Here is a 25,955-nt window from a genome sequence, read left to right as displayed (position 1 = left end):
TGTATCTGCAATACTTTAGCAAAATGCCAAAAATTCTCTCATTACAGTTTCTCAAATGTGAATATATGCCGGTGTACTTTTGTGTCCAGGGAATTTTGGAAAGACTTTTTTCTTGGATTTGATAGGGATTTTATAGACCAAACATCTGTATCACATCTGCTTCATGATCAGCCCTTATGCAATCAAATAAAGTTATTTCCATTCAGCAGATATTTAACCACCGTCAGTTATGAAATAGTGGTGTTTATAAAAGCACAAATAAAAGTGGAATTCACAGCTTGAGGGAGCAGATGGATAAAAAATCACAGCCCAAAACCAAATAAAAAAGATTAGAACTGACTGAAGAAGAAATAATTCAAACAAGACATTGTCACTGTTGTGCATTGAGTGATCAGATTGTCATGTTATTTGTTTCAGGGAAGAAGCTGTCTGATCTGGAGAGAGTCACCTCCCTGAAAGTTTACAACTGGTTCGCCAACCGTCGCAAAGAGATCAAGAGACGTGCTAACATTGGTAATGTAGCTTTGGAGAGGGACCATAATTGTTCCTTGAGACATTTGACTGCTGAGCACTGCACATTGGATTAGATCCATTGGTGTTAACAGGACTATTTGATATTTAATAACAGCAATTATACAGCTTTTCTCAGGCATTGAATAGCTCAGCATTAATTTACTCATTCCATCGCTATAATTGGGCAGGTTGATGCTTGTTGATCAGTCACCTGATATCTGTAATGACCTCTGGCAAAGTATTCCCACACCTGCTGTGGGATTTTAGAAGAAATCCCTCTTGCTGCCTGCATTAGCCTAACTGTCAGTTAGATTTTGAAAATAGAACCTCCATTACTTGCTAGTCAAAGGACTCAGTAGAGTTTCAAACATTTATCAATTAATTTATTTTTTTCCATATTTGTGTTTGGGTTACTACTGAAAACTGTTTGTCCATTACTTTCATCTTTTTGCCACTTGCCTTTAATACGTCTTAACATCTTATCCATTACTTTAAACTCAATTTCAACCATATTCAGACTCAAAGATTTTTCACCATTTTCCTTTAAGCTGCCTTAACTTTTTATGAATTCCTTTCAGCTACCAATGTCAACCATTTAGTTTAAGCTTACGGTTACGAATGTTCTTTTAGCCATCAATTTCAAACATTTGTCCATGACTTTTAGCTATTTTAATGATTTAGCCATTACTATAAGCTAACAATTACAACTATTTATCCATAAAGCTAACTATGTCAACCATTCATCCATTACTTTCAGTTAATTTTCTAAACTGTTTATCCGTGAAGCTGACAATATCAACCATATATCCATTACTTTAAGTAAATTCAGCTATTCCTATCATTCATCCATAAAATTAACAGTTTCAAGAATGTATGCATTACTTTAAGCTTACTGTTCCAACTGTTAACCATGACTTTAAGCTAATGTTTTCAACTGTTTATCCATAAAGCTATCTGTCAACCATTTATACATTACTTTGAGCTAATTACTGTTTATCCATAAAGCTAACAATTTAAAAAAAATATATCCATTACTTTAAGCTAATTATTCAAAGTATTGATCTCTATTGATCTATGTTTACCATTTAATCACTTCTATTAGCTAGTTATTTCAACTATTTATCTATAAAGCTTAAAAGGTCAACAATTTCTCCATGACTTTAAGCTAACTTTTCCAGCTGTTTATCCATTAAGCTAACTATGTCAACCATTTATCAACTACTTTAATCTCACTATTCCAACAATTTATCCATTAAGCTAACTATGTTAACCATTTATCCATCACTTTAAGCTAACTATTCCAACTATCCAACTGTTTATCCATGAAGCCAATATGTCAACAATTTATCCATTAATTGAAAGTATTCCAACTGTTTAGCCATTAGGCTAACCAGTCAGCCATTTATCCATCGCATTAAGCTAACTTTTCTAACTGTTTATCCATAAAGCTATGTTTACCATTTATCGACTACTTCTAGCTAATTATTTCTTATCTGATTATCTATTAAGCTAAGCTAAGCTAAGTATGTCAACCATTTTTGCATTACTTTAAGCTAACTATTCCAGCTGTTTCCATCAAGCTAACCAGTCCAACTGTTTATCCATTACTTTAAGCTACATCTATCTAACTGCTTGCACTTTTAGTATTCTATAGTAAGAAGTTTAAAATACACTCTAAATTCCAACATGTAGTTTTCAGTTGTTAAAGCTCAATCAATATGGCCTCTGTGGTCACATTATTAGGTACACATACAATCTTGTGCAGTTCAACACAAATGTGCTGCAATGAAGTGTGCTTTCGTGATACCTCCGTTTTTTGACACTAATGGAGGTGATTATTCATATTCAGAGATGTCGAGGTAGAATAAATGGCAGAGCTATAGAATTGCAGTAGATTTCATTGGTGTACCTAATAATTTGGCCACTGATTGTATATTTTAAAATCACATTATAATTTCTGTTTTTTCCAGATAAGTTCAGCTACTACACAGTCTTTCAATGTATCCCTGCTTTAGAGAATCACTGCTTTACAGTTTGTGATGAGGGACATTATCAGTGATTTATCATAAATCTAATAATCCATCCTCTTCCTCCAAGAAGCCACAATCCTGGAGAGTCATGGGATAGATGTCCAGAGTCCAGGGGGACACTCCAACAGTGACGACATCGATGGGAACGACTTCTCAGAGCAGGTAGAGAGTGATTAAGGTTCCCAAAAGACACATAAAGTCAGATTTATGTTCCAGACAGAACTGTAAACGACTGGTCCGATCAAAGAGAAACAAGTCTTTCCTATCCGTGGTGCAGCTTCTTGTTGTCATTTTGTATAGTACTGCGTCTAATTTTCATTTGTTAATTTCTGTTTTTTCCATTTTGTTTTTTTTTAAATCAACATCTTGCCAACCATTCACATTCATCCCTCCACATCCAAGGCTCACTCTTTTCTTGGACAGCACTCAGTATTCCTGTCATTAATCAGTGTATTTTACATGTCTTTTCATTCCAACTAAACAATGCATCAGTTGACCTAACCCTTTGAAACTAACGGGTGTGATTTTTTTTTTTTCATAAACATGGTGAAGAAGTCACGAGAAATGTTCCACAAATTGCAAGACATTAGTAGATTTAGAAAATCTTTTTTTTTTTTTCGACTTTATTCTTTTCTTTTTTCTTTTTTTAAACAAATTTTTAGGAGAAAATCTTGTAATTCCTTGCTAATTTTTGGATCATTTCATCTTTCCTGACTGCTTTTTCTTTTTATGTTAACGAATCAAGCCATTTTGCTCAGGTTTCAAAGGGTTAGCTAATTAGTTTCACTTTCTGTTGGTAAAGTTGTGTAAATACGCGAAATAAGCTGCTTGCTTGGAGTTAAAACCTATGGCCTTAATGCCACATTACTGTGCCGCTGAGACAAATTACAAGAACATTCGGACTGCTGTTTTCCTTCTGATGAACTTTGAGTCTACCCTTCTCCAAATATAGAAGGCACATAAAGTTCTTTATTTTTATGTAGAATTGTTGCTAAAAACTATTCCCCGAGGCACATTAATTAACAAAAGCTTGCTCTCTTCTCCTTTTTCCTGTTACCAATGGAAACTGAGCTGGAGCAATGGAAAGTAGCAAGGCTCTGTATTATTGCAGAAACCTACAATTGAAGATAGTGTTTCAGTTTAAGCCTTGGAGCTTTACTCTTGATTGCACAACATGCAAACGCTTCCTGTCAAGTCAAGGCTGCTCAAAGTGAAAAGAGCCAGTTGATCATTCCACAGTAATGAACACAGGGCGTATTCGATCTGTCAAGCAGTGTTGAAACTAGTGAAGTGTAAAAAAACAACAATTAATTCTGAATGTTGTGAGTAATTTCTCCAGTTAAACTTGATTTTCTTTTGTATTGAATGTAGAAATGCTTATTTTTTTATGTCCTCTAGGCGTGTGACCTGCCCTATTTTGACAAGAGACCTCTCAGCCGACCTTTTGGCCTTTACCGACTGGAGCCCACCTCGCCAACACAGGTACATCCACACGCATCCATGCCACTATGATTACCACAACACTGCCTATACATTTTGGGGAAAATGACATCTGGCTCCCCTAAACCTCACTCATATTTTCACAGTTTTTAACATTATGCCACACATTTGCATTCAGCAGTGAGCAGTTGTGTTTTAGCATATCTCGGTGGCTGTGGGTACAGGGTGCACAGCTCTCTCGTGCAGTCCAGAAAGAGGGGAAGGAAACCTCACAATCAAATCGCACAGAGTTTAAGAGCAGTCCCTTCAACACAATTATACCCTGATTGCATGTGTTTAAAGAGCTGTCAGAATACAGTAATCAGGTGGCACGTCACTTAAAAGTTGATTTGATGCCATTACTCACCCATTTTCTGGCTCTTTTGACCTCAAATTTTAACAAGCAGAATAATTTACTTTCACAAATTCAAACTCAGTCATAAAAAAACACACTGCAGCAGATATTGTAAGGCTGGTTTGCCATATTGATTTGCGTTACCTCACAGGATTATTATTTTTTCAAAACTGCCTATTTACAGGATAATGTATCGTTATTAGAATAAGGCTTGTGGGGTATATAATATTTCAGACTCTCCAGACTAATAAATACACAACAGACAGCAACAAAATGTAAAGAACCAGGTGTAAGAAAGTAACATTCTCACACCTGTTTTCTTTTAAAATTTCCATTAAAAAGAGAAATGAATCCTGAAACAATTAAAAAGAGCACAGGAACAGCCAGGCCAAGCCTATCCAGTACTTTGGCCCTAGAGCTGAACTAACACATATACTGTTTAGATGATTTATGTTTGTAAATGAAGTAATCTTACTTGACTCCCTCTCAAGTAGGCTTAGGCAGTTACTAGTTGTTCATACCTTTCTAATAAATACACAATAGAAACCCACAGAATGTTAAGAAAAGTCATATTCTCACATTTATGAGAAATACAGCTGTACACCTTTGAGCATAACTTTCTCTCAGTCACAGAAGACTGACATGGTTTAACTGTCTTGTTAACTCATCATAGAACACACAACATTTAAACTGAACCAAAACAAAATATAACTGTCTTGGTTACTCTTGTTAGTAATCTAGTTAGTTGGTCCACTGTTCCAACAATCACCAGGCCTGGTTTGTTCCAAATAAATCCTTAATTCACCAAGTTAGATGTGAAAAACATGGCGTTGGTCTCTCTCTGCCTGCTGGTCGCCTGCTGTTTACAGTCGTGTAACTTCTAGGTGTGACATCGTCTTTCAGCTCAGCTGCCTATTCCACCTGTACAGACCAGAGACTGAGCTCTGGTGGTGCGTGCTGTGCACTACATACAGTGAGTTGTATAGAAAGACGAGCACCTGTATTTATGATAGTATTGAAAACATACCTTTTAGATTTGTAAATAACCTGGTATATCATGATACTGCCCAAACCTTTAGATTAATGTACAGCATTACAATGTGCTTTCGTGGCCCTGAAGAATCATTTAAAACAGGATTTAAAGAGCAGTTGTTATTGCACTGAGATATACACACACATACACACACTACCTATCTATCTATATATCTATCTACCTATCTATATATTTTCATATATATTCACATTAGTAGTAGTAGATGATTGATGTCTGGTTCCTCTCTTTTTGTGTCAGGACGACAGCGCAGCGCACAGCGAGCACCAGGACCCCATCTCTCTGGCTGTGGAGATGGCTGCTGTCAACCACACCATACTGGCCCTGTCCAGAACCGGAGGGGTCCCCAACGACATCAAGACGGAGTCCCTGGAGGACGAATGAACTGCACAGGAAACAGGACGGAGGAAGAGAGGAACAACGGAGCAGAGAGAGGAAAGGGAAGGAGGAGAGAAACAGGGAGCTAACAAAAAAAAAAGAGACCAAAACAACGCTACTTAGTAAACCTTCAGAATCTGTCCATCAGCCAGCCCCCTGCCAGCTGCTCCTCCTCTCCAGGCCTCCCTCCTCCTCTCCCCTCGTCCTCCCTCACAGTCCATGTAAACAGTAATCACCCACCACCCCCGCTCCTCCCTTACCCATTTTATTGACACAGCTAGTGGAAACGGGTCACTACATGAAAATGTTCTACGGAAAGAAGAAAAGGGGGCAATCAAGGCCTCTAACCCCCAAATCTGTGGCCCTCAACTGGGATCTGTGTCTCTGGGGAACTCCCCTTTCTCTCTCCTCACAGGATACCTCTTCTTCCCCCTCTCCTCCTCCTTACTTCCCCTCTCCTCCAGCCTGGTTGTCTGAGCCGATCCTCAGTCTTTCTCACCTCAGCGTCAACCTCAGAAAAATAACGTGTACTGTATATATAATATATATATGGTTCTTATGGTTCTCAGTCACACTCTACCTACCTACCCTCAGAATGCACCCTCCTCATCGTGCACCTCATCTGAAGAGCCTCCAGCCTTTGTGCGGGTAGTGATGGATGTGTCCGTCTCCCCCCACTCCGTGGCATCGAGGCGCTCCGTAAGGATAATATCGGCGGACAGGAAGTGTCCCGTCACTGTCTCATATCCTCTGTAGTTGCCTCTCCTCAGCGGAGCGGCTTTTTTTGCTTTCCCACCTGCTGTTGGATGAAAACCTCGAGAAAGACGTAGCCTTAATTTCATACGGACAACTCCACCTTTTACTTTTTTGCAGCAGGTTTTCACGTTTTTTCCTCACGACAAGGAACGACCAGGAACTTTTTAGCGCGCTTAAAAAAAAATGCCAAACTCAATGTGAAGGTTTCTGTCCAACAGCAGCATCAGTTCTCTCACCTCCGTTTTTTAGCCACACGGCGACTGGATATACAATCATTTTTTGCCTCTAGCTTCCCAGTGACACTATTGTTAAGTACTCAAGGCTATGAGAATCAATTTAGGGTCAATGTGATAATCAAACTTAAGCTATCTAATAATAAGGGGAATCGTGCTTTGTTTTCAATGTCATCCATGCCAAAGGAAAAGATGCTAGGAGTTACAAGCTAAGAGGCGAAGCTAATCTTAAAGTGGCGTCCATCCAAAGCGATTTCTACTAACCAACTCCTTTGGTAGGTTGTTTGGCTCCTGAGCCAGCATGGCGCCGTGTGCGAGCTGGACACTACAGCAGGCCTGTGTCAGTGCAGATAGGTATTAGCAGCCACACGTATAATAACGGTAAAATACCCCGAAGCTATTTACTACTTGTTCTGTGACGCTGCCTCTTTATAATCGCCTAAAGAATGTGCTTTCACCAGATTTTTTTTTTTGAGATATCAGTGGTATCAGATGAATCCACACTGGAAATGGTTCAGAACTTTTCAGAACTGGGGCCATCTCTGTTTTTATTTCCTCTATATAGTCTCAAAGCTAAAAGCACCACTCTGAAGGGAATCAGAGACATTTTAAGTGGTGGTATTAGAAATAAATTTCCACTTTTATTCGCCCGGGGTGGAACTTCTCCAAAACCATCTCTGACCAGACATCATGGTGATGTCATAGGCAGGGATGAAGTGCCGCAGGGTTCCTTAAAGGTCTCTGGAGGCTCAGTCGTCATCAAGAAGTAGTGCTTTTTCAATCGGACATAGTACAGTTAGAGAGAAGTTACGTGATTGACTGCACTCATGTCTGTATTCTTAACTCATGAAACGTGGCGCAACAAAATTTTTCTTGTGCTGTTTTCAGATGCCTTTCACAAGTATTTAAACCTTTGAACCCAGAGCAAAATGACGTGATTATACAAAAAAACTGGGGAAAAAGGCATTGAGCATTTCGGTAAGAACTGTTCCATGAACTGCAAGAAATAAATGCATGTAGGATTTTTCTTTTTTTGAGCTAGGGATAATGTCAAAATTTCTAGAGAAAAAAACATATCTATAATTATCATTATTACATAATTAAAATTACGGTTACTCAATTGATCAAATTTGTATTTCTTTTTACAGTTTTTTTCTTTCATTTTATTATGTTACATTGAAAAAAATTTTTTTTGCTTATTTTTGGACCAATTTTCCTTTTAGTGCTTATTGCACTAATGTTTTTTTTTTTTTTTTAAAGAAATTAAGCTAATTTGCTTAGCTGTCAAAAATGAAGCTAAAACCAGGACGCGGTTAGCTTTGCTTAGCGCGAGAGTGGAAACAGCTAGCCTGGCTCTGTCCAAAGGTCAAAAGTCTGCCTCCTTAAACCTCTCAAGCTCATAAATGAACCCTTTACATTTCATTTTATCAAAGCCACGCTAAGAATTAAGTTTCAAAAACACAGGTTGTTTTACAGATGTTACATGCTGGAGCTAATTTTCGGCCAGGCTCAGTGACTTCCTGTGCGCACTTTTATACTTTTACACGGGCTATTGTGTTGTGAGAGAGCTTTTGAGGTCATGGTAGAAAGCTGTTTTCACTTTTGGACAGAGCTGGGCTGGCTGTTTTCACCTGCTCTCGCTCTCTGTGGGCTCAGACACACCGAGCCGACACCAAAGACCTATAGGCGATGATAACATGCTGAGTCAGCCGAAAAAAACCCGATAAGGGCCAAAACTAGGGCTGTACCCGACTCGTAATTCTGCCAGTGGAATCAGATTTGGTTTTTCAGTATGAACATTCGAAGATTCTTTGTTTCCATATAAAGTTTTGAAGTTTGAACGGGCTCAGAGTGACAGTGATTTAAGTTATATAGCAAACAAGCTAACGGCGCTAACGACAGATTGCAAACGCGCAACTACATTTTTTGGAGACATTAGATGACAAACAAAAGCCAGGGACTGTATTGAATTAAGTTAAGTACACTGCACAGCACATTGACAAACAAAAAAACACAGCACGACTTGAAACAATCTCATTTGACTGTCTCTGACTGATGACTTAAATCTCCGACTTTCAAGTGGCAGTCAAGCCTAAACCAACCATAAACAAAGGTGTCAGACGCACAGATGCGGCCTGGTGTGTCAGGGCCCTTATGCTAAGCTAAGCTAACTCTCTCTTCCGTGTAGCTTCATATTAAGCGTACAGACATAAGAGTGCTGTCCATGTCATCTAACTTTAAGAAGGGAAAAAAGCAAATATATTTCTTGAAAAGTCAAATTAAAGTGTTATTTTCACTGTGATATACGACACGGCTCGACTCAGCTGGACTCTTTTGGTTTTTCCATTAGCGAAAGTTGTGGATAATACTCTGCAGACCACTGATTGGTCAGAGAGAATGGTCACTAGCGCGACACGGGACGTCCTACACAAACCCACCATTTTTAGGTAGCCCAGCTCTGTCAGCAGAACAGCCTGCTGTTCTGCAGATGTTCTGCCGTTTAGCTGCTGATAAAAGAACGCAGAGCCAAGCTGTTTCAAAAACATGGGTAAAAGGTAATGAGCACTTCGGTAAGAAACATTTAGAAATTGCAAGAATTTATTATATTTAGATTTTTTTTTTTTAAAGCTATGGTTTTTGATATACTTTTTTGTGACTGTTGTTTTTGTTGTTGTTTGTTAAAGGATAATTCTTGAAAATAATAAAGACATAATTAAAAGAAGAAAAAAGCGAGGGAAGAATTTCCAAAGAACGCAAAAAATTTAAATTCTAATCATTTTAAGCAGTTCAGGTCCCCCTTTTGTATGTTTTTTCTGTGTACTTTTTTCTCATTTCTGGGTCATTCCTTTTTAAGTTGCTCATTTTTTTTGTCCCATGTTTTTGAAACAAAGTCAATTTGCTCAAGTTTCAAAGGGTTGAGATGATGTCATAGTAGTATGAAGTGGAGCCACCATGGCGACCAGCCTACATTAATGGGTACTACGTGCAGTGGAAATGAAATAGAGAAAAGTTTAAAAAAGTGTAGAGAGGAACCGTATCCTGACGTAGAAATGAGGCATCAGTGATGGTTTTGGAGAACTACGGAAATATTCCTGGAAGCAGGATTAAACCAAACAGTTAGCCAGGAACTCTCATGTCATTCCTTATGTTTTAAAAAGTCAAATATGAGCATGAATGATGTTTGAAATCATGTTGAATGTGGATCCTGCTTGTGGAATAGCTCCCAGCCCCAGGCTCTAATCTAGTAAAGCTCTATTTAAATCTGTGTGTGTATGAAGCTGCAGATCCAGTCGCGCCGTACTGGGAGCTGCGTTTCAAAAAGAAAGGGTTGAAAGATAAAAACAATATGTATTTATACTCATTTTTTATGGTAATGTACAAAAAAAATAATGACATATGTTTTGAAACGAAAACATGCTTTTATTGTTAAATTAATCATGCTTTTAATTTCTCCTCACTTGCTTTTCTATCATCATTTAACCTGTTTTATTTTGTGTCGTCCCTGATTTGACTGAACAGCAGTCTCCCCCTGTTCCTGTCTGAGGCAGTAAGCTATTTTGTGAAAGATGACAACCGATGCACCTTATTTTAAATAAGAATCGCTGTTAAAGTGTGACCTCCCCTCCCCTGAGCCCGCCTGTGAAATGGCAAACATCCAGCAGAGTGGTATGGGGCCGCTGTGAAGAAACATTTCAGTACAGCTGCTTCACACACACCGTATCATGTTTGATCACAGCCCCAGTGTGTGCTGGTGTCTCCTTAAAATAATGCCACACCAAACTCCCCAGAAAAGATTTCAATGCTGACCGAGTCCTTTAAGATCTTACAATCAAAGATCTAAAGCGTTTCATATGGAGGCAGATTGTGTCTATATAATCTGTGCGAAAAGTGAATTTGTTTTCTGTAGCTGATGATGACACAGAGCTCTAATATGCATCAATGTGTGACTTTTTTTATTTCTTTAGATTTTTTTTTTAGTATTTTTTATGGAAAACTTTTGGGAAAAGTTTTGGGCTTTTTTATTTTTATTTTTTTTTTATTTTTTTTTTTTTTAGAAAACATGTCTCAAAGGCATGTTTTTGTTTTAACAAAGTTAGATGATTTTCTTTTTATATTGATATTTTTTTCTTTTTTCAATTTCCAATTTCTTTTTTTTTTCTTTCCTTAAAATTTTAAAAGGCGTGTTTTCCTTAAAAATACCCCAAATGACACTGCTTATCATAGCCATGAATTGTAAAAACAGACATCGTTGGATTTTCACATTTCCAACGATCTTCACATCATTGTAGGATGCTGAAATTATGTTTGAATCCTGGATTTGAATATTTTTGAAAAAAAGGCTGAGCAAGTGGGGCAACAAAATAATCTGTTTGGGTTCTTGAAAGGTCATGGAAAGGTTTTGAAATTTTGTCTGTGAAAATGTTTTGGAAAGCCTAAAATCCAAAAAAAACTCACAAAAAGACCATCTGGAACTACAAAAATTGCACAAATTAAAAAACATTCTTGAACACATTAATTTAATTAACAGATAAATAAAAATCGTAAATATATCCCCAACATTTACAGCTCTCGAACAGATATTTGTGAATCCAGCTTGTTTGTATCAATTTTATGGTAGTCAATTTGCATTTTACACATGTCTATTTTTCTTAATTTACGTGTTTAATTTTTAGAATTTGTGTATTTTCAGATGTTTCCAACCTGAAAAAAAGTGAGTTTACAAATCTTTTTTTTGTATTTGTGAATCTTTTTTTTTTTTTACTGATTACACATTCATGCATGGATCGCTGTTTTCCCCGTACAAATAATATTGACACAAATCTGTCTCCATAGAAACACAAACTAATTTTTAGAACTGATTTGCACTAATCACTTGTATATGCAGATAATTTGTTGGTAAAACTGCAAAGTGTTTCTTGGATTTGAGGGATTTTTTCTGTGGAGTTTGGTGCGACGTTCGGTCCCCGATCAAAGAATATTGTATGTTTGAAATGTGCATGGAAGGGAAAGAGTGCATTTAGAGATTATTCTCTCACTGTAAGACACTTTGAAATGAATTGCCTTAGTGTTCAAGAGATGCCATGGCCCAATTAGCAAGTACAAGTTTCAATCCAGCAGTATTTTCTGTTAGCGACGAAGCTCGACAGAAATGTTTATGGGATGGAAAGAGAACCCTCAGGTGCTCACAGAGATTCTGTATGTTCCAGGAGAAAACTGGAAACAGATCGATCTTTGGGACACGCTGAAATGTGAAATCCTCCACCCAGTGTCCAGTGCGTGCTCCAGTGGTAGTGCTTACTCTGAAGGGGTGTCCTCTCGTGGTGTGTCAGGGTCAACATGTCTACATGTCCGTCTGTGTCCCCAGTGAAAACACCATCCACTTCATCCCAGTATAGCTCCGAAAAAGAGGACTGAATGCTGTTGTATCAATCTCAAATCTAGTTATGTTCAAAATTACTGTATTGCCCATTTCAGAATTTAGTGCCTTTTTTGGACAGTAGACTGTTCTGTAATTAAGATGTAGTATATATACATTTTTTTGTACAGTTTCTTTGTTCATTTTTTTAACTTGTGTTTATTTTAGTATGATATATATATAATGTACAAGAGAATAAAGCTATATCAATGACACCTTTTGTGGGTTTACTGTCGTGTTGTTAGGCCTCTGTGCCAGCGATGGCAGCTGCAGGAGATATTATTTTAGGTTTCCAGATTGCACATACGTTCCTCTGTCCCCTCAGCCGTTAGAGAATTTGGCGTACAAAATACCATTAAAAATTCATAGTATACTATGTCTTTCAAAAAATCATGAAAAAGTCATAATGTAGCATGTCATTCACGATATCATATAGATGTGTCGTCATAGTATAGTATATTGTTCAAAAAATCAAAAGAACATCATATCGTATATCGCTCAAAATATAAAAGGGTTATAGTATAGTATGTTGTAAAAAATACTATAAAAACATCATAGTAAGGTAGGTTGTTAAAAATATCATTAAAACATTGCAGTATACTATGTCGCTTAATAGTGTCATAGTGGAATATGTTGCTCAAAAAATCATTAAAAAAGGCAAAATATAGTTTGTCCTTCAAGGAATCATGAAAATATTGTCATATTGTAATATATCGCTCATTATGAAATGCCATTAAACTTAAAAATGATATAGTATGCCGTTCAAAAATCATTAAAAAAGTCTTGCTTTGGTATGGCCCTAAAAAAAAGAGGTTAAAAACCTCATAGTATAGTATGTCACTCAAAATATAGAAAAAAGTAATACTGTAGTATTTTGCTCAAAATATCATAAATGTCATAGTATTTTGCTCAAAATTTCAGGAAAAGTTTATAATATAGTATATTGTTCAACATATCATAAAATAATCATATTATAATATTTTGCTAAAATATGAAAACATAGGATAGTATGTCACTCAAAAATAACATGAACATTTTATAGTTTACAATATTGCTCGTAATATCGTAAAAACATCATACCGTAGTATGCCCCTCAAAATATCATAAAAACCTCATAGTATCGTGTTTCACTCAAAATGTTGCAGATTATGCACATTTTTGAGCGACATACTATAGTATGAAGTTTTCATGACTTTTTGAGAGACATACTAAAGTATTACGTTTTTATGACTTTTCTATGAGTGTCATGCTATATTATGATGCTTTTATGATATTTTGAGCAACATACTTTATTATGACGTTTTTATGTTTTTTTGAGCAACATACCATATTAAATTTGTATTGTTTTTTTGAGCGACAAACAAGTATGACGTTTTTATGGTTTTTTGAGCGACATACTTTATCATGACATTTTTATGTTTTTTTGAGCGACATACTATAGTATGACCTTTTTATGACATATAAGCAACATACTTTACTATGACAATGTCATAGTAAAGTATGTCACTCAAAAATCATCTCTCAAAATATATACATTTTTATATATACTTTTTTTTGAGCGACATACTATACTATGATGTTTTTGTTAAATTTTGAGAGACATACTTTATTGTGAGTTTTTTTGTGATTTTCTGACAACATTCTATAGTAGGACGTTTTTATGATTATTTAAAAACAATATTCTACTCTATGTCTTTTTTATATTTTGAGTGTTACAAATTTGGCACAAACATCCAGTTTGACTCAAGTATGATCTGATGAATTTTTGTTGGTCAAAAGTACCTCTGACCTCACATTTGGTCAACGTGACATCTCAAGAGCACCTTCAAAGAAATCTGCAAATTTAGCACAAATGTTTAGATTGATTCAAGGATGAGATTTTGGTAGTTGTAGGTTAAGGTCATGGTGACCTTGTCCATGTCATTCTTGTGAATGTGATATCTTAACTACAACCCTGAGGTAATTTCTGCAAACTTGGCTCAAACAGTAAACAACAACAATAAACTGATTAGATTTCTGTGGTCAAAGGTCACCTTGACCTCACAAAACATGTTTTTGGCTAAAAAATTGAAGTGAGGTGTCTGCACAGAGCTCAAAAGATACTGAAAGACAGCAGCCACCCCGCCACAGTCTGTTCACCCTGCTGCTTTCTGAAAAAAGATACTTAAGTATCTGCTGCAGAACCACCAGACTACAGAGCAGCTTCTCTCAGACTCCTCAACTCCTCCTTCAACTCCAAAGATGGAGCAGGATTTAGCATCAACATAAAATTTAATTTCTTCATAAACCACGTTTAGGAAAAAAAGGAAAATAAATCTACCTTGTACCTTGAAATGTCTAATAAATACATATCCAAAAAAAGTCAAAGGTTGACTTTACTGACAGAAAAATGTTCAGCAAAAAACACTTTTATGGCTCTTAACAGCATAATGATTGATAACACATCAAATGAGCAGAATGACATTTATTTATTTATTAACAATATAAAAAGTTGATTTTGCGTCTCATTATCAATACATGTCTCCATCTTAAAATAAATATGCATTGAGGCATAGTATAAAATATCTTATTTACCTGACAAAAATTAATACTACAGTACATGTGCTCCAACCAACAAAATCCCCAAAGATTCCCATTCACACAGTATAATTTAAAAGTTCCCCAAAATGTGCCACACATCATCTCTATTTAAAATGAAGTTCCTTCCAATCAATCTTGACACACATGCTTGAAGTTGATTAATAAATGTTGAAAATTTTTCAGTAGAATTTGTCTGAAAAAAAAGAGTGCAAGTTCTTCCTTTTAACAGTAGAAACACACATTCAAGAGCTCTAATAAGCTCCGGTTCTCAGCAGCACAGAATTTAGTGGAACATCACTAAGGCACATCTGTCGAATAATAGTCAGAATATTTCAAGGCAAAAATTTAAAATAAACCATTGCAGGAAAAAAAATTGCAATACTTGGACATCTATTGAAACATGCAGCTGCATTACACAGTCTGAACAGCAGATATCTGAGCTCATGAAGGTGTTTGATCTTTGGAGTCTCGCTGTGTTGTACAGCGAACTTTAGATACTACTAACATTTAACTCTACAAGTAAATACACTCTTGCAAGTGGCAGAACACTGAAAGGAAAATGTGCTGATTTTGAGACAGTCCTTTGATTATGATATTAATCCATTACAGACTACAACATCTACTATTTTAAAATTGATAGGGTAAGGGTAATTTGGATTTATATACCAAAAATAATTCACATTTTCTGTTAAAATTATATTGTCTTTGTAGTTTGATTACTGACTACATTAAGTAGGATGCAGTTGCGGGGCAGGGAGGTGCTGTGGATCAAGAGGTTGCACGACTGGGTTACTGGGTGTGTCTTAGCTCTCCTCTAAGCCCTGCCCATTTTTGACTTTTTTTCACATTCCAGGGAGGAGGCACTTGCACCAAAAGCGGGGGGCATTTAGTTACTCTTTAATGGATGAGGGTTGAGAGGGTTCCCTCTCCAAACAATCGAGTGTGAACTCAACCATGTGTCGCCCAAACTTACAGTAAAGGATCACGTACAGTGGAGGCTGGAGTCCATCTGCCCTAACACAACACTGTATTGCCACTCTTTTTGAAAGCTTACCCTTTAATCACATCAACCAGCTGCTGCATAAAGGTGTCCACAAATAAGTCGATACCGAGCCTCTCAAGTGTTCCACGACTTGCGGTTCTCTCCTCTGCTGCGGCCCATTGATGCCCCACCACCTTCACCTTTGGCAAGAGCGGTAAGGGCTGCCAGGTTGGGACTGGATCCAGACAGGTTGGCACTGCGACGCTTCTGCTGTTGGCGCCGGCGCTTGTTGCCGCCCCGGCTCACCCTGTCTGGCCTCACCAGCAAGCCGTAACCAGGGTTACAGTGGAAGTAGTGCTTCCCACCCACTGAACCGTCGTTCTTTCCTGGAGAAACACAAAGGAAAGTTTGGATGAGATTTTGAGTGGTGACAGAACTTAGTATAATGAATGTGTGGCCCCAAACCCTTATCTAATACACAATAAAAATGAAGTGATTCACACTGGGAATTGTTTTTGTACTTTCAGTATGCATAAGGTGCATAAAACAGCTTCAGAATAGACCTTGTTCCAAAAGGAAAGTTCTGAAATCCAGGAAATGTCCTAAAATACTAGAAATATGCTAAAATCCTTGGTATGCTCTGAATTCCAAGAAACATCCTAAAATCCTAGAATGTCCCAAAATAACAGAAAAGTCCAACAGTCCAACAGAAATGTGCTAAAACCCTGAAAATGTCCTAAATTCCTAGAAATGTGCTAAAATCATAGAAATATGCTAAAATCATAGAAATATGCTAAAATCATAGAAATGTCCTAAAAATCCAAGTGAATACTAAAATCTGAGAAACATCTTTACTTCTTAGAAATGTCCTAAAATCCTCGAAACATGTATTGGCCTGCTGTGACTGGCCCCTGGCCTCCTGTCATTTTGCAAAAGTGGCCCTCAAGCAAAGCGAGTTGAGAATATTGTACAGAGCACTGCTCGACTCACCAGCTGGTACCTCCAGTTCCACTCCCACCCAGGTACCCTCTGCAAAGTCTGTGGGTCCGATATAACGGACGGTGCCGCTCTTATTGTTCCCCACAGTCACAAACTCCCCCTCCTTCAACCAATCAGGCAGAACTGCAGTTGCGTCTCCGTCCTCGGAGTCGGAGATAATTTCCAGGCTCTCCATAGGCACAGTGAGGTTCAGTCCTTTCCCGAGACTGCTGGCCCGATCCACCTGCGCAGGCTTATCCTCCTCGCTCACAATAGGCTGAAAGGACTTGAGGTCTGAAGACTTCACCCTCTGGATCTTGAAGGGGTTTGCACCAGTGGAACTAGGTTTGAAAGGCTCAACAGTGGACAGAGATGGGGTGGGGGCTGAGGGGGTTTTTTGGGAAGCTTCCTGTTGGACTTCATCTGTGGTTGAAGATGAAGTCAGGATTGAGGTCCCACTTGTGTCTGAGGCCTCAGAAGTGGCTTGCTCTCCGGATGAAGCCGGAGGAACCAAATCTCCAGATGGAGCAGGAGTTGGAGCCAAAACTTCAGACATGTCTGGGGCCGGGCTTGGAGCTGGATCTTGAGCACTGTCGAAGGTTGTTTGGTCTTGTTTTGGCTGCTGTGTCTGTAGGATGACTGTCTCAGATTGACTTTGACCTTCTTGTGCAGGTTGTGTTTGGCAGTGGAGTGACAGTTCAGTTTCTGTCTTGTCTGTGGCAGTAAGCTCCAGTTCTTCTGTCAGATGGGATTCTGGTTTTAAGTGGTCTGTTTGTGAAAACTCTGTCTGTTTGGGTTCTTTCTCTTGTACTAAAAATACACCTGTAAGCGTCTCCGAACTATCGGATGGTTCTGATTCGATATGTGCAGTTGCTGAGTCTTGCATGTGTCTTTTCTGGCAGAGTAAGTCTGATTCTGCGACTGAACCAGGCTCTTCTTGCTCCTCCAACTGGACTGATGGGGACTGATTTGGTTCTTGGTGACTCAGGTTTGAATCTGATAGAGTGTGGTCTGGGTTGGACTGCGGTGAGTCAGTCCTCTCTTCAGCTGCCTTATCGTCCAATACCAACAATGACTCCCGAGGCCCTGATTGGTCCACAACAAAAGGCTCAGGGGCAGTATCAGATTGTGTCACTTTTTTGTCCTCCTCCTCTTCGTCTGGCACCGCCTCGAAGCCGTCTGCTCTGTTTCCGGATGACGGAGGCAGGTCCCAGCTCAGGGTGTAGACGTCTGACAGTGTTGCTGTAGATATGCTGGTTGACATGTATCCGCTGGAGTCTTCGCTCAGTGGGCTGGGGGTGGAGTCTTCTGTGTCTGGGATGATTGGCGGGGGGAGGGGCACTGATCTGGGGCTCTCTGATTGGAGGTCTGGAGGAATGATTTCGTCAATGGGAACCTAAGAGGGAAACAATATCGATGAAGGTATTTGAGCCTAAAAATGCAGCAAAAGACTGTGTGATGAATCCTACCCAAAAACCGACCCTGAACATTCTTCATTGTGTAGATTCTGTCATGAGGAAGACCTGTTGCATTTGTTTTTCTCCTGCCTACATGTTGCAGAGTTGTGCACTGATATCCCAGGTTGATTTCTTTTTAATTTACGCCTTTAACAATGAAATTGTGGGTCTTGGATGAAAACTATCCTCACATAAAAAACAACAATTATTCTGCTGGGTAAAATATTTATATCTAATAATAACACTGTCATATATACTTCAGTTATTTTAATGCCCTAGCACTATCAAATTAATGATTTGAACTACTGAAGTGATCCTGCTATTTTTAATTTTGTTTTTTTTTCTTTTAAAAATGTATTCCTTATTCTCCTTTTTGTGTGAACATATATTTAGTGTATTTATTTGTTTTTAATCCTTTAAAATCATTCTCAGATAATTTTCTAATTTCCAATTTGTTTAGGTTTCAGAGGATCAATGCACACAATGGCCACACCCACCAAGATAGTGAAGGACACACCATATCTCAAAACCAGTTTTTGTCCCTTGCAGTCCTGCCACATACAGACACACACAGAACTCACCGGCTGCTGCTGTTTGCTGATGCCTTCTTCAACGCTGGCTGACTGCACCATGATGCGAGGCAAACTCTGCAACAGGAGGGGAATGTAAGAGATGTTCAGTTAATGGCATTTTAAAAGAAAACAATCTTCAATCTGTAAATTAGCGCTTAGGGCTTGTCAAGCAGATTTCAAGATGTAATCACAAGCAAGTTGTTGCCATTTCAGTGTGGTTCCACCTGGACATTAGATATTAATATAAGCTTGTAGTTTTCCAAAGCGGCTCATTATACAGTGGGCATGAAGCGGTGATTAGCTGCTGTGAGGGAACTATGAAGCTCAGGCTTCGGCATGACGGGGAGACATAAACGGAGCCTGTGGGGAAAAAGTTAATCTAGCATTGTAGAGAGATGACAGATACTGTAGGCTGAACATCATGCCATACTGCTTCCTCTGGCAGCCTCGCAGAATACTAAACCAGGAGAACAAACTAGGCCAGTTGGCCATCTGTCATTATTTATTAAGACTCACAGACACGATATTATTGCTTAAAATCAGTTTAGCACATCAATATATTAGAAAAGAGAAATATTTCATTTATTGAGGTGATCAACAGCCAGGATGTTGACATGAGATGCAGAAAGTGCAATCCAAATATTTGTTCATCAGATCACTCAGACAGATAATCAGGATAAACTAGTAAAACAATCAGCATAATTGCATCGTAATTATAATTGCACCCAGAATCATTTATCTCTTTTCACCATTCTAATTCCCTCTTTGACACTCGATATGATCCGTCAGCTGATTCAATTTTGAGTGTGATTGGCTTCTCTATATTTTCTCTAGTTTTTCAAGAGGGTCTTATCCTTGAGATGTTTTAAGATGCTGAGTAAATCAGGACAATTGTTTCACAGTGTGCTTAACAGACACAGTCACAGGATATTAATCAGGATGATTGTCTGACTCTCGTGCACTCCTGACATCACACTCTGAGGGAATTAACACTTCTTCAGACTCTGGTGAAAATGAAGCGGTTACATTCTGGTGTCTATGCTTTTGCTCTGAGCAGAACGACAACCTATGTGTACAATATGTCTACGATCAGAGAGCAGGTCAAACACATCTATCCTGTCCCTCTCTGGCTCTGGACAGAAAAACTGCAAGACAACACTACACATCAGTGGCATGAGAGCACACAGATGCACACTATGTTTTCATTTCAAAGAGAAACTAGAATTACACCCAAAATTAGTGCCAGTTATTCAGCATCTGACCAAATGTCTCCCCTTCTGATCCTAAGATATGACGTTGATTAATGGCCAGAAAAGTATTTTTGAACATTATATTGTCATTGTGAAGTGGACCTTTGGGATGTAAAAAGTCATTACTTCATCATTCCTATTAGACATTTGTGTACATTTCTGTTAAAATTGGAAATTTGACAACCAAACTCAAATCAGCTGATCCTTGACTCAAAGGGGACTTTTGTGCCAAATATGAAGAAATCCCTTCAATCTGTTCTTGAGATATCACGTCTATTAGAATGAGACGGACGTAAGGTCGCAATGACCTTGACCATACACCTCCAAAATCGAATTAATTAATTAGTCCAAGTTTATGTTTGTGTCAAATCTGAGGATAGCCACCGAGGCTTTTTTGAGTTGTTGTGTTTAAGACGATGAGATGGGTGCAAGGTCACAGTGATATTGACCGATGACCACCAAAAGCTAATCAGTTCATCCTGGACTCCAAGTGGACATTTGTGCCAAATTTGAAAAGAAAAAAAATGTCCTCAAGGTATTCTTGAGATCACGTTCACAAGAATTTGACATATAAAGTCACAGTGACCCTGAGCTTTGACCACCAAAATCCAATCAATAAATCATTCAGTCCAATTGAACATTTGTGCTAAATCTGAGGACAGTCCCTTAAGACCTTCTTGAGATATGGTGTTCATGAGAATAAGACAGATGCAGGGTCACAGTGAGATTGACCTATGACAGGGGTCGGCAACCTTTACTATCAAAAGAGCCATTTCTGGCCCAAAACAAAAAAAAAAAATCTGTCTGGAGCCGCAGGTAACACAACACATATAGTCAAACTAGCCTAGTTAGTATTTGCTAAGTTTCAGCCTTTTATTTCTTGTTGACCATTTTAAACATCTGTGGCAGGCATGGTGGGAGTGACGCACTAATTAGTGTGATAGCTTCAAACAATGCACCACAGAGGCCTGACGTGCCTCCATTCCAGCCGAACACCAGAGCACAAGATTTCCATGATTAGCTCCCCTCTGCAGCTCGATGTGCTAATCAGCTGAATTAGATGCTGTAGTGGTGAGCTGCCGTGAAAAGCTGCAGATTCCCGGGTCTCCATGGCACATGATTGGAGATCAGTGGCTGTGGAGATGGCGGAGGGGCGGGAGCGATGCGTCAGGGCGACAAGGTTCACCTGCTCCTAATTAACCCTCCTCTACACCCAGTGTGCTCCTGTCCCAGCAGGGGCTGTTTGTGGAGCTTCTGCTCTGATCACAAACATTATACAGCACGTCAGTCAACAACGAAGACGCAAACTACACTTGTACTCAGTGTGCTCATAATTTCAGTGGTAACCAGGTACTCAGGATACCTGCTTGTGATTCAGCCAACATCTTGACATTAGAGCCTGAAGAATTTCGGTTTGAAGTTCACTGAAGCAGTTTATCTGTTCTTCTGGGTAGCTTCTAGGAGGCTTGGTCGTTACCATGGTAATGGACATCCAAACCAGTATATGCAAGGTGATGTCAACAAAAGCATGTGTGGTAGGATGACAAGGCATGGTCCCTATGTCACGATGGTCAGGTTTAGGCAAAAGAGGCACATGTTAAGGTGTAGAAAACACACACACACACACACACACACACACACACAGGAAACAAACTCTGGACTTCCGCACGAAATTATGTTATTATGTTATCAAAAAAGTATCAATTTGGTTTGCTTTAAAAAAGGTTGTCAATATTTCATTGGATGTGGTAAATGCACGTCGATGCTTTGCTGTTTCCTCTATCTGCTGTGTGACATTAAATTCGGTCAGTTTTAAAAATCGATATTACCAATTATTTTGAGATTTCAAACTACAGTGTCAGAAAAAAGGATTGACAATATACTGTTTCCAGTGTCTGAGCATTTTTAAGTCTTTTGAAAGATTGACCTAAGACATTTAGTACCAGTTAAGGCCTTATTTATAGATAAATAAATTTAAAGCCTTTTAAGACTTTTTAAAGATCAACAGGAACCCTGGATTAGACTGACATAGTTCTGAATTGGGTTGAGCCCTAAAACTGGTGAATAGACTGTATATAAGACACCACCCCGATGAACGCAACATGAAGAGGTTTGGTGAATATATTAATGTGTACTTCAGAAGAGTTCTGCCTCAAAACCTTCACAATGTGATATGAGGTGACACAAAAGCACACCTCTTTATTCTTTGTTTATGATGAAATATATCAGCTTTTTTTTTTTTTTTTGCAAACTTCTGAAAACCGCTCACCTTGAGCACTGGTGCATCATCACACTTTTATCTGTTTATTATTTGTGTTTCCATCTACATAAGCTCTGTTTCCATGGCAACAGAAGAAAAGGGGACTAGCTGGTGATGAGTGGGGGGTGGGTGGGGGGATATTTAGATTCAGGCTGCGGTGATGCACATAAACTTTAAATCCCTGATAAGACAGAAAGCGGAATACAAGCTTAAATCCAGAGCGCTGTGAGCGGGCTGAATGAGTGTACCTGCTGATGGACAGCTGTCTGCTCTCTGCTATCTTCCTTCCCACCAGGAAGCAGTGACTTCAGCAGCTTGGGTACGGCCTTCACTGGAGAGAGATAAGACGCAGCAAAGCCTGAATGCATTGAAGGAGGAAAGAGAAGAAGAAGAGGAGGTTGCAGGAGCAGGGATGGAGAAAACAAGGACAGGAGGAAGAGGGACAGCAAGGAACAATTAAGTTTTTTTTTAAGGCAGGGAGGAGGGAAACTGAGATTTATTGGCAAAGAAGAAAACAAGTGCCAAATTAAGATTCAGAGCAAAAGGACAGATATAGTTTTCCACCGGCTAGAGACAAAACAGAGCTGATGACATCAAAGGCAGCAAAAAAAGGGAGAGATAATTCAAAGCCACAGAAGGAATCCATTAGGAGATAAAGGTTTTATCAATCGTACCTGTCTCTGGGTTCAGGTTCTGGGATATGGAGCTGGGCAGTGTGCGTCTGGATGGGGGAGGCACAAAAGAAAGGTCCTGGTGGCTCTCCCAGCCCTGCACACACACAAGAAGATGATACACATGTGCCTTAAAGAAGCATCTTGCTAATCTGTGACTGTTAGCAGCATCTATTGGGGGCAGCCAGAACTGCATCAACACTGTCCTATAAAGCACTTATTTCAACCATGTATCCATTACTTTTAGCAATCTATTAAAAGAATCATATGTATCTACATTAAGCAAAAAATTTAAAATGGCTCTGCTCAAAATTTTAGGTCCCTTTATTACCGTTCTACCCTCTTTGGATTTAACCAAACACAGGAATGCAACTCTTCCTGCCCTACCAATCTTTCAGTATGTTGTCATACGTGTTCATGTCTCCTTGTGTGCACTTTGTATGGGTACATGCATATATGTGTGTCTGTACATGTATGCATGGATGTGTGTGAAGACTTCATAATTATATAAATGACAAAAAAATGAAGAGCCATACAGGAGGAGGTGGGGGGTTGATGCTGTACAGCTTCTTGTTTTCCTGTCTCAACTCTGATCATTTCTGATCCGTTCGTTAGTTTATACAGTACATATATGTTAGTGCCTCCAAATGTCCCTAAAGTTAGTATTTTTGTTTTGTTTTGGCCTGTTTTCTTATGTTTTTGGCATCATGTTTGGTTACTTTTTGGGCTGATGAGACGAACAGAGTTATTCTTGTTAAAAGACTAAAACTGCACCAATATGGCAATATTTTGGATTTGCAGCCAGCGAAAGAGTTGTCCTTACTGACTGAAGGTGCTGTTGTGAGCTAAACTTTCATTGGACTGCATTTCTATGTATATCTGGTGCTTGCTTTGAAAGCACCGCAGTGGACGAGGAGAGACTGATTCAGGAGGTTGAAATGAATTATTTAGTCATCCTTATTTCACTACAAAAATTCAAACACTGTGTCAGCTTGCTGGAGGGAGATTGCTGTGAAGCTGAAAGTTTCCTTTAAGGCAAATGAGCATCACTAAACACAAGCCTGGCTAAGGTTACTTGGTGGTTGTGATCTTATGTGTAATTTTCACATAATATTACAATATAAAACATGTGTCTTCTGATAGTAGGCTACTCAACTAACTTTTAAGTGTTCACATCTCTGGTCTGATCCCCAGCGCACAGCTGATAGCTATGTGGTTTGTTTATATGAAGTGTAGATTTACAGGTGTAGATTTCATGAATTCAGTGTGGCTAGAGAGCTATGGCGTTATGCGATACTATGTGAAAGTTAGACACTCGTTTTCTGCTGGGACGCGATGTCATTATTTTCCACTTAGGACTGACTGCTGAATCATGTAGAACACCTGGTAAAATCCAGTAAACTTGTTTAGTCTGGTGTACGGCTCAAAATCAAACCGGTTTGAAAATGTTCACACTGGCCCAGCCCTAATATTTATCTGCGGAGATGCTGCAATCTATACAAAATGCTGAAAAATAGTTAGTGCATCATTTATGGAGGCTGACTCCACTCTGTCTACATTATGGAGACAATCTTACAAATTATGAATAGAAAACAACAAAAACCCAAAATTCATATGAATAATAGAGCTGAAAGACGCGATACATAAATGGTTAGAGATGAGAGGATTAGTAGACAGGATTTATGTTTCTCACCTTGAAGTCATTGAGTCTATGAGTGGAGGAGTAGAGGTCCAGACTGCTGGCTGACAGCTGGTTAACAGGTTAGAGAGTTAGAGCCAGGGTGGAAGGGAGACAGGTTAATACCAAGGAGACATGAATGGACAAAACATGAACCCCAGAAAATAAAAAGCCAAATATAATCCAGTTTTGCGGTTAGCAGGAGTAAAAAAGTTGTGAGCACACACCGCTTCAGTGTAGTTAGAAAATGCAGAGTTAAGTTCCTGTTAGTGATGTAAGAAGACGTAAAACAACACAACCTGGCAATGTTCCATTAAACAAACAAATGACTAAAGATGGTGATCCTAGATGAGGATGGGGACAGGATCTATAGCTTGAGCCACTTCCTGATGTGGTCATAACCAGGGGCTATGACCACTACTTTAGTAAAAGTACTAATACCACACTGGAAAAATACTCTGCTACAAGTAAAAGTCCTGCATTGAAGATTTTTTTTCAGTCAAAGTAAGTGAGTATATTCAGAAGAAAAGTACTTAATGTATTAAAAGTATCCAAACAAAGCACCCTGAAAACTCAAAATTGTAAAGAAGCACCCTAAATCTCAAAGTTGTTAGATAAATTGAAAAAAAAACCCCACACAACACCAAGAAAAAATAATAGAAAATAATAATAGAACAGAATAATAATAGAAAACAATAGCAACCCCCCGACACATACAGAAAGAAACAGAAATAAATAATAATGATAATTAAAAAACACCTACATCAGTTCAAATAATTAAAAAAATGTTTATCAAAATAGTTGGTGATTAATTTTCTGTCTGATTAATCAAACAGTCACAGAAGCTGTACTTGTATAAATTTGGTCATTTAATTTATAACACACTGTATTTTATAAACCCCTTTTAAGTTTTTTATGCAAAAATCTTAATCTGTAAAGAAACTGAAGGATTCAGATAAATGTGATGAAGTAAAAAGTACAATATTTCCTTCTGAAATAAGGTGGAGTATAGGTTTTAAGTGACATGAAGTACAAGTACCTTAAATTTGCACTAAAGTACAGTACTTGAGTAAATGTTCTTATATTACACATGTTACATTTCACCACAAAGTGATGAATGTTTAGGTCATTATAGGAAAAAAAAGTCAAAGATGAACTCTCTTACCCGGTTAATGTTTGGAGAGCTCAGGCAGCGCCTGGTAGCTTTCCCTCTGACGGCCAGCTGTTCCCTCACAGCCACCTCCTACACACACACACACACACACACACACACACACACACACACACACACACACACACACACACACACACATTTT

General features: G+C 38.5%; 2 protein-coding genes across 7 annotated transcripts in view; one reads left to right on the top strand and one right to left on the bottom strand.

The window, feature by feature from the left end:
* The window catches only part of hmbox1b (homeobox containing 1 b), a 32,141-nt gene extending 19,715 nt beyond the window's left edge, over positions 1-12,426 (top strand). For 2 of the 3 annotated variants that reach the window (XM_042503276.2, XM_042503275.2), the window contains exons 7-10: positions 418-513; positions 2,611-2,705; positions 3,942-4,025; positions 5,669-12,426. In XM_042503276.2, the coding sequence (XP_042359210.1) occupies positions 418-513; positions 2,611-2,705; positions 3,942-4,025; positions 5,669-5,812 (419 nt within the window). In that variant the 3' untranslated portion in view covers positions 5,813-12,426. The remainder of the gene's footprint in view (positions 1-417; positions 514-2,610; positions 2,706-3,941; positions 4,026-5,668) is intronic. The other variant, XM_042503277.2, reaches the window with a different exon arrangement.
* A 2,234-nt stretch (positions 12,427-14,660) lies between these two features.
* The window catches only part of LOC121955276 (kinesin-like protein KIF13B), a 58,257-nt gene continuing 46,962 nt past the window's right edge, over positions 14,661-25,955 (bottom strand). Inside the window, exons 36-42 of one of the 4 annotated variants that reach the window (XM_042503146.2) lie at positions 25,805-25,882; positions 24,655-24,711; positions 22,965-23,058; positions 22,539-22,648; positions 18,790-18,855; positions 16,764-18,147; positions 14,661-16,159 (exon numbers count right to left, since the gene is read on the bottom strand). In XM_042503146.2, coding sequence (XP_042359080.2) covers positions 15,909-16,159; positions 16,764-18,147; positions 18,790-18,855; positions 22,539-22,648; positions 22,965-23,058; positions 24,655-24,711; positions 25,805-25,882 — 2,040 coding nt within the window. In that variant the 3' untranslated portion in view covers positions 14,661-15,908. The remainder of the gene's footprint in view (positions 16,160-16,763; positions 18,148-18,789; positions 18,856-22,538; positions 22,649-22,964; positions 23,059-24,654; positions 24,712-25,804; positions 25,883-25,955) is intronic. The other 3 variants (XM_042503147.2, XM_042503148.2, XM_088089864.1) reach the window with 3 other exon arrangements.

Source organism: Plectropomus leopardus, chromosome 16 (assembly GCF_026936395.1).
Source record: "Plectropomus leopardus strain MGB_pleo_1.0 chromosome 16, ASM2693639v1, whole genome shotgun sequence".
In the NCBI taxonomy this organism is placed as follows: domain Eukaryota; kingdom Metazoa; phylum Chordata; class Actinopteri; order Perciformes; family Serranidae; genus Plectropomus; species Plectropomus leopardus.
The sequence above is the reverse complement of the archived record's forward strand: the minus strand, read 5'-3'. Positions and strand labels throughout refer to the sequence as shown.